We start from the raw sequence: 12,126 nt of genomic DNA on the forward strand, positions 1-12,126 counted from the left end.
TCCTTGTCCCTGCCAGCTCCTCGGCACAGGGAGAGGAGCCAGGATGGCTCTGCCTGCCTGGATTTGTCCCCCCTGGGCTTTCCCAGGGGGTCCTTGGGGTCCCCCAGCCCCATCCCAGGGGATCTTTGGTGCTGGGACCCCTCGGGAAGGGCTTGAGGGGGGATCCCAAGGGGTGTTTGGAGGGTCCTTGGGGTGCCCTGTGCCCCTAAAGGGTGTCTGAGGTGCCCCCAGGGGGATGTTGGATCTGTCGGGTCCCTCAGGGTCTTGTTGCCCTTAGGGTGGGTGTCCAGGGGTCCCAGATGGGTTTTTGGGGGGTCCCAATGCTCCTGGGGTGTGTTTGGGGGTGCCGGTGCCCCAGCGCGGGTGTTTTGGGGTGATCCCAGGGGATGTTTTGGGGCAGTCTGGGGGGTCCCAGGTGGGATTTTTGGGGGTCTTGGTGCTCCTGGAGTGTGTTTGGGGTCCCAGTGCCACAGAGAGGGGTGTTGGAGCAGCTTGGGGATCTCAGGTGGGATTTTTTAGGGGGTCCCGGATGGGATTTTGGGGTTCCTGAGTGGGGTTTTTTAGGGGACCCTGGGTGAGATTTTTGGGGAGTCCCAGATGGGGTTTTGGGGGGCTCCCGGGTGGGATTTTTTAAGGAGTCCCAGACAGGGTTTTGGGGTTCCCAAGTGGGATTTTTTTCAGGGGTCCTGGGTGAGATTTTTAGTGGTTCTGGGTAGGGTTTTTTAGGGGGTCCTGGGTGAGATTTTTGGGAGTTCCTGAGTGGGATTTTTGGGGTCCTGGGTGAGATTTTTGGGAGTTCTTGGGTGAGGTTTTTGGGGATTCCCGGGTGGGATTTTTGGGGTCCTTGGAGGGATTTTTTTAGGGGGTTCTGAGTGAAAATTTTGGGGATCCTGGGTAAGGTTTTTGGGGGTTCTGGGTAGGATTTTTTTAGGGGGTCCCAGGTGAGATTTTTGGGAGTTCCTGGGTGGGATTTTTGGGGGACCCCGGGTGGGATTTTTGGGGTCCTGGATGAGGTTTTTGGGGTCCCAGGTGAGATTTTTGGAGGGTCCCGGGTGGGATTTTTGGGGTCCTGGATGAGATTTTTGGGGTTCCCTGGTGGGATTTTAGGAGTCCCAGGTGAGATTTTTGGGGGTCCTGGGTGAGATTTTTGGGGTCCCGGGCGGGATTTTTAGGGGCTCCTGGGTGGGGTTTTTGGGGGTTCCCAGGTGGGATTTTTGGGGTCCCGGGCGGGATTTTTGGGGTCCCGAGTGGGATTTTTGGGGGTTCCTGGGTAGGATTTTTGGGGTCCCGGGTGGGATTTTTGGGGGTCCCGGCGCTGCGCCGCTGAGGGAGCGGGGCCTGAGGCGGAGGGGGCGTGGCCGGGGGCGGCGGCAGCCAATGGGAGCGCTCCCCGTGCCGGCGGCCGCGCGTGCGCGCTGCGCGGCCCCGAGCGGCGGCGGCGGGAGCGGTAGCGGAGGTAGGACCGGGATGGACCGGGATAGGCACGGGACAGGCACGGGACAGGCACGGCAGCCCTGCCGTGCGATGGGAAACCGGCTGCGGGGACGGGCCCCGCGGAGAGGGAGGCAGCGGAGCGGGGGGAGCGGGCTGGGGCCGGCCCCGAGCCCCGGATGGGGATGGGGGATGCAGAGAGGGATGAAGGATGCAGGGAGCGGCTGTTTAGGGTTTGGGGCCTGTCCTTGGGGCAGCCATGGGAGCTCGTTTTGGGACAGGCCGTGGGGTCTGGGGCAGAGGAGGGTGCAGGTGGAGGAGGAGTCGGAGGTGCAGGACCCTGTTATGGAGTGCAGGACTCAATTTTGGGGTGCAGGCCCCAGTTATGGGGTCTGGCACCACCAGTGCAAGCTCTGGGACCACGCAGCGGCGGTGGGATGGGGAGAGGGGTGGGATGGGGCAGGGAGCGGGCGGCAGCAGCTGCTCCGGCCCGGGGGGCACTGGGCAGGACTGGGGGGGTCCCTGTGGGGTGCGATGCCCGGGGGATATCACGGTTCCGCTGCCCCTCTGCCCGCCCCGGGCTGGGATCACGGGCAAGGAAAGGACAGGACTCCGTCCGGAGGCTCCAGGGTGTCGGTGACCCAGGAACGGGTCCGCTGCCAGCCCCGGGACAGCCGCAGGGCACGGAAAACCTCCGGCTCCTGGAGCCCTCCTTGCCGCAGGACACGTGGAGCGCGATTGCTCCGGAAGGCCCCGCGGGCTCCGACCGCCCCCACAGGAGCGCGATGGCTCCGGGGCTGGAATTCGGGGTCCCGCTGGCCCTGTCCCCTCCCGGTTTGCGGCAATCCCCGCGCGGGATTTCGGGGCTGACGTCGCCGGGGTCATGCTCGGCTGTGCCAGCGGTTCCCATTCCCGGCCTCACCTTCGGGGATGTGCGGATTGCGGCCGGGACCGCTGAGCTCCGGGAAATGCAGCCCGGCGAGATGGGCAGGGTCTGCCCGGCCTCGGGAGCTGCGTGCTGCTGTCGTGGCATCGCTCCCGGGCACATCCCTCCCGGGCAGCCGTCCCTTGGCGTGGCAGCGCTCTGTCCGTGCCCCAGCCCGATAAAGTAGGTCAGGCGCTGGCTCCGGGCTCCCGGAGCGCATCCCGGAGCGAGAACGCCCTTGAAGGTAGCGGGCAGGAGGTCGGGGGGCTCCGCGGGGGTCGCAGCTGGCGGTGGGGATGGCGAGGCTCGGTGTTCTTTGGTGTTTGTCCCGGGATGCTGGGCTGGGTGTGCTCGGCACCCTCCTGCCTTGCCCCGGGATTGCAGCAGGTCGGAGCCCCCCGGGATGTGCCTCTTTGGGCCCTTCCCTTCCGTAGGGGCGGCTCCTCCACCTCGTTTTGCCCTAAAACGGAGCGAGCCTGTGCAGCCTGTGCCCGGCTCTGCCCTTCCTGCCTTTCCTTTGGTAGCGGGGGGAAAGTTGAGGTCCGGTTTTCCAGCCTGGATGTATCCGGCTCAGCCCAGCTTTGGGAGAAACCCCCGGGAGGGGTTTTGGCAGCGGGGAGAGCTGCGTGCCTTGGCACTCGTGTGCTCCATCGGTGTGCAGGGAGCAGGAGGGCTCCCGGTGGCACCGGGGATTTGTGGAGCACCCGGCTGGAAAGGGCAGCAAGCAGGACGTGCAGCCAGCCGGGACAAACCTTTGGAACGTTGGGCTGTGTGCCAGCACCTGTGGGAGCCTGGATGTCCCACGGAGCCCAGGAGGACTCACCTGGAAGGGTGGGTTGGGATAGGGAGGCAGAGGAAGGGTCTGGGCTCGCTGGGAGATGCTGAAGAGGCAGAGATCCCTCGGGTCTCCCCACCCAGCAGGGTGTTCCCAGCAGCAGCACCACTCTGGATGGGCTTCCTCCCTCATTTTGGGAGGAGAGGGGTTAAGTCAAAGCATCCAAGCTAAGCCCCGGCAGGAGAAGGCTAAAAGCTGCCGGAGAACAAAGCTCACAAAGTGGTGGTAAGCTGGTAAAACCTGTGGGAATGTGGGAGCCTTCAGGGGCAGTGGGGTCCTGCATGGGGAGCGGGGTCCTGCGGGTTCCCTGCAGCCCCTTGGCATGGAAATCCTGGCCCCAGGTTATTTTTGGAACAATTGCTTGGCCGGGCCTCAAAAACGTCCTGGTTTTTAGAAGAGACTGGAGCCTGTAAGCTGTCAGCACAGGCCAGGCACTGTGGGGTGTCCAGGGCTGGGTCAGGAGCACCGGGAGCAGCTCCAGGGGATCAGGAGGTGCACCTGGAACCTCACACTGGGACTGGGATGGCTGCTGCATTGATGGAGGCAGCAGATTTTTATTTTCTCCTTGCCAATCCCAAATTTGCCGTCCACCTTTCAGGGAAGCTTTCCCAGGAAGGCAGCCTGAGCTCCAGGCTCCTGGGAGCCTCCCAGGGTGGACGTGCAGGTCGTGCCTGGCGTCCCCTCCTCTCCCTGCGCCCCTTCCTTTGCACCCCGGGGCTGTGCCACCCCTCTTTTATCAATTCCCGGCACATATGAAAAGGACAGAGAGGGCAAGGATTGATTCTGGGCAAACACTATAAAGGCACCTACAGTTAGAGCAGGTAAGCTCACTCGGTTCATGGTAATTATCCTGGTTAAATTATAACCTCATGAACAGGCCACCTCTGTCCCCAGGGCTGCCTTGTCCCTCCGAGCGCTGGCATTGAGGCGTTTGTGTCCCAGCCTCGGTGACACCGAGGGGACCCACGCGTGGCCAGGGCTGGAGAGTGACTGCTCACCCCCCCCAGAGCTGATTTGGGGCTGGCACAGCTGGGTTGTGGCACAGCCCTGCCTGCTTCCCGACCATCCTGCTCTTCCCAGGGTCCCCGAGGTGCTGTGGAGCTGGAGAGCCCCCAGGAGCCGTGTGCTGGCAGCCCCCCACGGTGAGTGAGGGGCTTGGGGTGGCTCAGGGTGGAGGAGGAGGGGGTGGTTTTGCATGGAAACATTGTGGAAAAATGCTGAGACCTCCTTCCCCTGAAGATAAATCATGTTCCCCCTTTCCCTGAGGATAAATCCATCGGTGGGGTGGAGCAGCCGTGGTTGGAGCGCTGGGAATGCCAAAGCCAACAGCAGTGTGGTTTCTCTCCCAGCATCCCAGAGGCACCATGATCCCCAGCGTGGGCCCCCGGAGCTGCTGCCTGCTCCTGCTGCTCTGCCTCCTCCCCTGCCCGCAGGTCCGGGCGGGCAGGGACGGCCCCGGCGTCTCGGCAGCCTCCTTCCTGCAGGATCTGCTCCAGCGCTATGGGGAGAGCCAGACCTTGAGCCTGAAGGAGCTCAAGGCCCTGCTGAACCGCCTGGATGTGGGAGTGGGACACGCCAATGTCTCCCAAACATCTCAGCAGCGCCTGAACCTCTCCCGTGTAAGGAGGGGACTCCCAAAACCTCCCTGTGGGCCCCCAAAACTTCCCTGAAAATTCCTGAAATCTCCCTGCGGAGCTGTGGGGATCTCAAGGCACATTTCTGTCCCTTCCCTCCCGCAGTGCTTCAGCTCTGTGGAGCTTTTTGCCATCCACAACCTGAGCGAGGGCTCCCCTGTGGGGCACAGCGAGTTCAAGGAGTTCTGCCCCACCATCCTGCAGCAGCTGGAGTCGAGGGCGTGCGCCTCCGAAAACCTGGAAAATGAGGAGAATGAGCAGACAGAGGAGAGCAGGCCCAGCTCAGCTGAAGGTAATTGGGGTGCTGGGGGGGGTGCTGCAGACACTGCCTGGTTCTGGAGCTTGGGGACATGAGGAACAGCCAGTTCCCACTCCTGGGAGTTCCCTCCTCCAGCAGCTGGCAATCCTGACCGAGTTTTCCTTGCTGTGGATGGTGTCATGGTGTGGTTTTGCTGGGATAACCTCTGTGCCTCCAGGATAGCTGGATGAGGAGGGGACTCTGCTGTGGGTTTCCCTGGGTGGGAGAGGGTGACCTGGAGGGACCTGCTGGCCTCCAGCTGCCGGTGGATGCTCAGCCAGCTCCCGCCCATCCCGGTGCCAACGCTGCCCAAGGTCTTGGATCAGCGGCCCTGAGCACAGCTCAGCTTCTCCCACGCTGGGGCTGGCTGGGGAAAACCTTTTCCAAGCAACCCCCTGGCTTCATTCCCACCTTCCCTGCAAACCCAGGATGGTTTTGTCGCAGCTGGAGCACCCGGAGCACAGGGAGCTGCCCCGGAGCCTTTCCCACCCGCCCGGGTCCGGGCTCTCCGAGAGCCTCGGTAATGTCTGGCCCTCGTTTCTTCTTGTTCCGCAGTGTGGGGCTTTGGTTTTCTCAGTGTGTCCATGATTAACGTGGCCTCCCTGCTCGGAGTCCTCATCGTGCCGTGCTCCCAGAAGGCCTTTTTCAGCCGGGTGCTGCTGTTTTTCATCGCGCTCTCCATCGGCACGCTGCTCTCTAACGCGCTCTTCCAGCTCATCCCAGAGGTGCGGTAGAACGTCCCTGCCTCTCTCCCGTCTCCGGGGGCAGCTCCGTGGGCGCCCTCTCTGCCTCCACCCCGCCGAATCGATCCGACCCCTCGTCACCCGAGGCTCAGGGCTTGGCTCAAGGGGCTGTGCAGGGCTTTTCTCACCCCTCTGAGCACCAGGAAACCCTCAGTGTCCTCCGTCTCTGCCACATCTGAGGAGTGGGAATGTGCTGGGAGAAGCTGTTTGCTCCTGCTCTGGGTGTCCAGGAGTTTATCCCTTGGAGGGATGTGCTGAGCCACATTTGTGGCAGCAGTACTGGCATGAGCCAGAGGGGAAAAAAATGTGAACTATCCATGAAAATATGATCAAATATCCATATAAAAACACAGAGAGCAGCCTGGCTTCCTCTGGAATCAGCCAACTTTTAAAAATCCTTTAATTGCCTTTTTTTTCCTCCCCTACCTGATTTCCCAGCCCAATGTTCCCACAAGGGTTCTGCCTTCCATGAGGTATCCTGGTGCTCTGATGGGACCGACAGAAATATCGCAAATTAATTGTGTTGTAATTGCGCAGTTCTGGAGCTGAATAAATCCACCCGGATTGGAAACCTTTGGAATGTGCTCCAGGTGCCTCCTCAGAGCATGAGCTGGATTTGGCACATCCAACCTTAAAATTCCAGTGGGTTTTTCCCCCTGGTGTTGCCTGTTTGCTGCCAGGCAGTGAACGCCTCATCCGTGCTGGCAGTGGGATGTTTTTCCGAGCTTTTCAGCTCCAGAACTGCAACTTTTATTTGCTGGACATAAAAAACCAAGCGCCTCTAATTCCTGATCTGCCAGGAATTGAAATGCCAGAGGTACCCTCCAGCTCTGCCAGCACCCGGAGCACCCCGGCTGGGACTGGCTGCAGGATGGGGCTGAAGCGTACGAGGTGCTGGGGGGACCCAGGAGCTCTGTGGCTTGGGAACGGCCCATGGAGCAGAGCTGGAGGCTGGCTGGGCCATGGCCTGGCTGCCAAAACTCAGCTGAGATTCCCAAAGCCGCGGAGCGCCGGGTTCGCCCTTTGGAGGTGGCGCCAGATGAACAACAATCACTAATGAATGTCCTCTTCTCTCCCTCCCTCCCTCCTCTCTCTGTGCTGTCGGTGTGGATTCCTCCCCTGCCCATCCCCACGTTGATCTCGTCCCTTCCCGTCTCCCGTCTCCCGGGGTGGGTTTGGCTCTGCCAGTCTGGGGTTACGGTTTCCTCTGCGTCTCCGTCATCTCCCTGTGCTCGCTGGTGGGAGCCAGCGTGGTGCCCTTCATGAAGAAGACATTTTACAAGCGGCTGCTCCTCTACTTCATAGCTCTGGCGATTGGAACTCTCTACTCCAACGCCCTCTTCCAGCTCATTCCCGAGGTAGGGAGAGGACTGGCGGGTCTGTGCTTTTCTCTCTCTCTCTCTTTCTCTCTCTGGGGCTGTTTCTCTCTCTCTGGGCGCTCGCTGGCTGGAGAAGGGGAAGGCGGCGCCGGAGGGGAGCCCAGAGCGAGGTATGGAGGGCTGGAAGCCACTCGGAGCTGGAGTTTGGAAGGGAATGGCTCCAGGGAGATCCCTGGTTTGTTTTATTGCCTTTTCTGGCTTTTTCTAGCCCTGGAGGTAGGTCCCAAATCGGTTTTGGCATCCCTGCCCCAGGGCGGGTGCTGGATCCAATGCCTCGGGGCACAGCCGGCTTGGAGGAGGGAGTGAGGGAGATTAAAGGTGCACAAAGGTGTTTCCTGAGCTTGTCCCAAAGCAGCTGCTCCTCAGAGAGAGCTCAGAGCTGTGTCACCCCTCCAGTGTCACCTCAGGGGCAAAGGCAGATGAAGGACACTGCCAGGGCCTGCTCCTCATCCTCTCCTGGGTCCCCTCCTGCCTGCAGGCATTTGGATTCAACCCTCAGGAAGATTATTGCGTTTCCAAATCCGCTGTGGTGTTCGGGGGCTTCTACCTCTTCTTCTTCACAGAGAAGATCTTGAAGATGCTCCTGAAGCAGAAGGACCAGGTGAGGTGGAGCAGGGGATGGTGAGGTGGGAAACAGCGGGAATTTTGGGATGGAAGGGTGGGAAACAGCAGGAATTTCAGGATGGTGGGGTGGAAACAGCAGGGATATTGGGATAGTGGGGTGGGAAACATCAGGGATAATGGGATGGCTGGGTTGGAAAAAGCAGGGATAATGGGATAGTGGGGTGGGAAAGAGCAGGGATAATGGGATGGTGGGGTGGGAAAGAGCAGGAATTTCAGGGTAGTGGGACAGGAAAGAGCCGGAATATCAGCATGGCAGGGTAGGAAAGAGCAGGAATATGGGGATGTCTGACAGCCCTGAATCCCCTGATCCCACAGCACCACCATGGGCACAGCCACTACGGCCCGGAGGCTCTGCCCTCCAAGAAGGACCGGGAGGAGGGGGTCACGGAGAAGCTGCAGAACGGGGACATGGACCACATGATCCCACACATCACCAGTGACGTGGAGTGCAAGCCCCCCCCTGGGGATGACAAGGCCGTGGTGGGCTCCCTTTCTGTCCAGGTGAGCGCCTCATCCTGTGGCATTGTGACAAAATCCCAGCTGTCAGTTAAAACCAGTTCTGCAGCCCAAATTCTCTGTGTGTGGTGGGACCTGTGACCATCAGGGGTCCGAGGATGAGGGAGGAGACGAGGATCTGACTCCATGTTTCAGAAGGCTGATTTATTATTTTATGATATATATTACATTAAAACTATACTAAAAGAATAGAAGAAAGGATTTCATCAGAAGGCCAGCTAAGAATAGAATAGGAAAGAATGATAACAAAGGTTTGTGGCTCAGACTCTCTGTCCGAGCCAGCTGGGCTGTGATTGGCCATTAATTAGAAACAACCACATGAGCCCAATCCCAGATGCACCTGTTGCATTCCACAGCAGCAGATAACCATTGTTTCCATTTTGTTCCTGAGGCCTCTGAGCTTCTCAGGAGGAAAAATCCTAAGGAAAGGATTTTTCATAAAAGATGTCTGCGACAGGACCGAACAGCTCCGCTGTGCTGGTTTCATGATTAGTGGGGTGGTTTTCCCATCTGGAGGAGGGATCAGTGACCCCATTTGAGTGCTGATCCCCATTTTGGGGTGCTGTGGCAGGACCTGCAGGCCTCCCAGAGCGCGTGCTACTGGCTAAAGGAGGTGAGGTACTCGGACATTGGGACTCTGGCCTGGATGATCACGCTCAGTGACGGCCTCCACAACTTCATCGACGGCCTGGCCATCGGAGCCTCCTTCACCGTGTCTGTCTTCCAAGGGATCAGCACCTCCGTGGCCATCCTGTGTGAGGAGTTCCCACACGAGCTGGGTATGTGTCTCCTTGGGGCTGCCCCTGCTCCTGCTGGCTCTGGAGTCTGTCCTTTGTCCATCCAGAAAGGCAGATTTGGGGTGGAATAAACAGTGATGCTGCTGAGAGGGGGGAGAGGGAGGGCTGTAAACTGCTCTGAGTAATCGCCGCTCTAAAAATAACGAGGTAATATGATGTCTGAGATTTAAATTTAGATGGAGGCATCTGAAGACAAAAAAAAACCCCTCAACACCTCGTTGGTTTGGGAGGGGGGAGGCGGGTTTGGGTGGGAATGTCTGAATTTGGAGTGGTCAGTGCAGGGGAAGCAGGTTTGGGTGGGAATATCTGAATTTGGAGAGGTCAGTGGAGGGGAGGCAGGTTTGGGTGGGAATATCTGAATTTGGAGAGGTCAGTGGAGGGGAGGCAGGTTTGGGTGGGAATATCTGAATTTGGAGTGGTCAGTGGAGGGGAGGCAGGTTTGGGTGGGAATATCTGAATTTGGAGTGGTCAGTGGAGGGGAGGGGGTTTGGGTGTGAATATCTGAATTTGGAGTGGTCAGTGCAGGGGAGGGGGTTTGGGTGTGAATATCTGAATTTGGAGTGGTCAGTGCAGGGGAGGCAGGTTTGGGTGTGAGTGTGTGGGTTTAGGGACAGTGCTGTGGTCAGTGAATGGGAGGTGGGTTTGGGTGTGAATGTCCAAATTTAGGGGCAGATGAGGAGGGAGGTGGGTTTGGATGTGAATGTCTGAATTCAGGAGTAGTGGAATGGTCAGTGAAGGAGAGGCAGGTTTGGGTGTGAATGTCCGAATTTAGGGGCAGTGTGATGGTCAGTGCCCAGTGCCAGCAGCCACAGGGAGCCCACACTTGAGCTGGCACATGCTGTGATGTTTGGGGTGTTCTCTGCACTCCAGGGGTTGGACTCTGATCCTTTGTGTCCCTTCCAGCTCGGGATATTCCGGGTTTCTGTGAGTTCAAGTCGGTGCTGTCCCAGTGCTGCTGACAGCCCTTCCTTCCTTCCTCATCCTCCCATCTTCTTCTCCCTCAGGGGACTTTGTGATCCTGCTGAATGCTGGGATGACCATTCGCCAGGCACTTTTCTTCAACTTCATCTCTGCCTGCTGCTGCTACGTGGGCCTGGCCTTCGGCATCGTGGCCGGCAGCCACTTCTCTGCCAACTGGATCTTTGCTCTGGCTGGAGGGATGTTCCTGTACATAGCACTGGCTGACATGGTAAATCCTGAGCCCCAAATCCTGAGCCTGGAACCCTGAGCCCTGGGATTTTTTCCTAGGAAAAGCTCTGCTTGCTCTCAGCCTGCAGGCACGGTGGGGTTTGCTCTGTCCCCTTGGCACATGCAGATATCTCTGCTTTGGCTGACATCCCCAGAATGGGAGGCTGGTGGGTGTTTGCTGAGGAACAATGGGGCTGTCACTGAGCCCTGCCATCCCAATGTTTCCCCCTGCAGTTCCCTGAGATGAACGAGGTGAGCCGGGAGGATGAGCAGAACGGCAGCGCCCTGATCACCTTCGCCATCCAGAACGCGGGGCTGCTCACGGGCTTCACCATCATGGTGCTGCTCACCATGTATGCAGGGCAGATCCAGATAGGGTAGGACCAGCCCGAGCTGCAGCCCTGATCCAATTTTTCCATGGTGTTTTTTTTTTGGGGGGGGGGGGGAAGGGTTTTTTCTTTTTTTTTTTTCCTTTCCTTTTCCTGCTGCAAACATACAACAGTACCTGTGCGGGCACTGACGTCACACTACAGGAGAGACATTGCTTTGAAAGCTATTCCATGGATTTTTTTTCTGGCTTAAGGCTGAGGAGAGTGGAATTCCCCTTCCCATAGGACTGACCTGACTTTGTCCAGTGTCATATCCCTTCTCTCCTCGCCTCTCCCAGGAAGGATGGAATGGGGAGACAGGAGCTGCTCCAGCCGTGCTGCTCCTCTCGTGGTGCTTGGAGCGTTCCCATGGCACATGAGGCTGTCCTGACCCCTCTGGGGCTGTGTGATGGGGACAGACAGGGACAGACCCTTCTCAGAGCGTTCCCCACAGCCAGCCCTCAGAGCTGTGCTGAGGATGAGGAGGATGTCACCATCATCCAACTGCTTTTGCTCCGTTTCAGCCCGGACAATGCCCTGGCAAGAGTGGGGTGAAGAGGGCAGGGGTTTTAAAGCACATTTTGGGTGTCAGTGCTCAGGGCAGAGCACACCAAACTGGGTTGGAGTGACACTTGGGCTGCTGGGAGAAGCCTGCCAGGATGCCCTGACCCTCCCTTCAGTCCATGCTGCTGGAAGGAGGGGAAAGCCCAGCTCCTTCTCTGTGAGGGCTGCTCAGAAGGGGATGAGAGCAGAGCCCTGGCCGGCCGCAGGCTCCAGCCCAGGGATTTCTCCTCAGGCTGTGTCCAAGCTCACGGTGACACCCAGGAACAGCCACCAGTTTTTAAACAGTGCTAAGGTTCAGGGTGGGGTGGGGGGTGTTTTTAAAAGCAAAACTCAGACTGTGAACCTCTTTAGGTTGCGTGTTCCCAGCCTTAGGGAGTAGCCAGAGAAGGGTGTTCCAGGCACTTCCCAGCTCTGCCTCCGGGCTGGCGTTCCAGATTCACTAGGTGAATTACTTATTATCATATTGATAAGGTTGTCCACCCCACCTGTGTTGCTTGAGGATCCCTCACACCCCTTTTTCCCCCTCGTCCTGTACTTGGTGTAAGCTTGTGGCCGTGTGGGTTCAGGGGAATCCCTCATGGTTTGGTGCTGGATTGGGATGGAGGAGAAGTGCAGGTGTTTGTGAAGTGTTTGTGAAGTGTCTTCCTTCACTGCCCACCTGTGCAGGTGTGTGGGGTGTGACAGGGTGGTGGCACCGTGCTGGAGCTGAGGCTCCCACACCTTCCCTTTGCCCTCTGAGGAAAGCAAACCTGAGGCTGTGCCAGGTGTTATTGCTGCCCATCTCAGACAGAGGGCCCTGGCAGCGTTGTACCCTGGCTGGATCT

At 58.8% G+C, this 12,126-nt stretch overlaps 1 protein-coding gene across 1 annotated transcript; it reads left to right on the plus strand.

Moving 5' to 3' along the window:
• The first annotated feature begins 1,435 nt into the window (after positions 1-1,435).
• SLC39A14 (solute carrier family 39 member 14) lies at positions 1,436-10,795 on the plus strand. The gene is made up of 10 exons (XM_066567187.1): positions 1,436-1,456; positions 4,272-4,333; positions 4,541-4,810; positions 4,931-5,117; positions 7,055-7,224; positions 7,724-7,846; positions 8,185-8,370; positions 8,957-9,164; positions 10,187-10,371; positions 10,605-10,795. The coding sequence occupies exons 3-10, from the start codon at positions 4,556-4,558 to the stop codon at positions 10,749-10,751; spliced, it is 1,461 nt and encodes a 486-aa protein (XP_066423284.1). The 5' UTR covers positions 1,436-1,456; positions 4,272-4,333; positions 4,541-4,555; the 3' UTR covers positions 10,752-10,795.
• Positions 10,796-12,126: the final 1,331 nt, after the last annotated feature.

This window comes from Molothrus aeneus, chromosome 29 (assembly GCF_037042795.1).
Source record: "Molothrus aeneus isolate 106 chromosome 29, BPBGC_Maene_1.0, whole genome shotgun sequence".
NCBI classification, from domain to species: Eukaryota; Metazoa; Chordata; class Aves; order Passeriformes; family Icteridae; genus Molothrus; species Molothrus aeneus.

Bases quoted from the DNA above. Each gene is read 5' to 3' on its own strand.
- SLC39A14 (XM_066567187.1), top strand. From the start codon at position 4,556: ATGATCCCCAGCGTGGGCCCCCGGAGCTGCTGCCTGCTCCTGCTGCTC. The intron at 8,371-8,956 runs GTGAGCGCCTCA...GTGCTGTGGCAG, and splicing joins TGGGCTCCCTTTCTGTCCAG to GACCTGCAGGCCTCCCAGAG. The intron at 9,165-10,186 runs GTATGTGTCTCC...CTTCTCCCTCAG, and splicing joins GGAGTTCCCACACGAGCTGG to GGGACTTTGTGATCCTGCTG.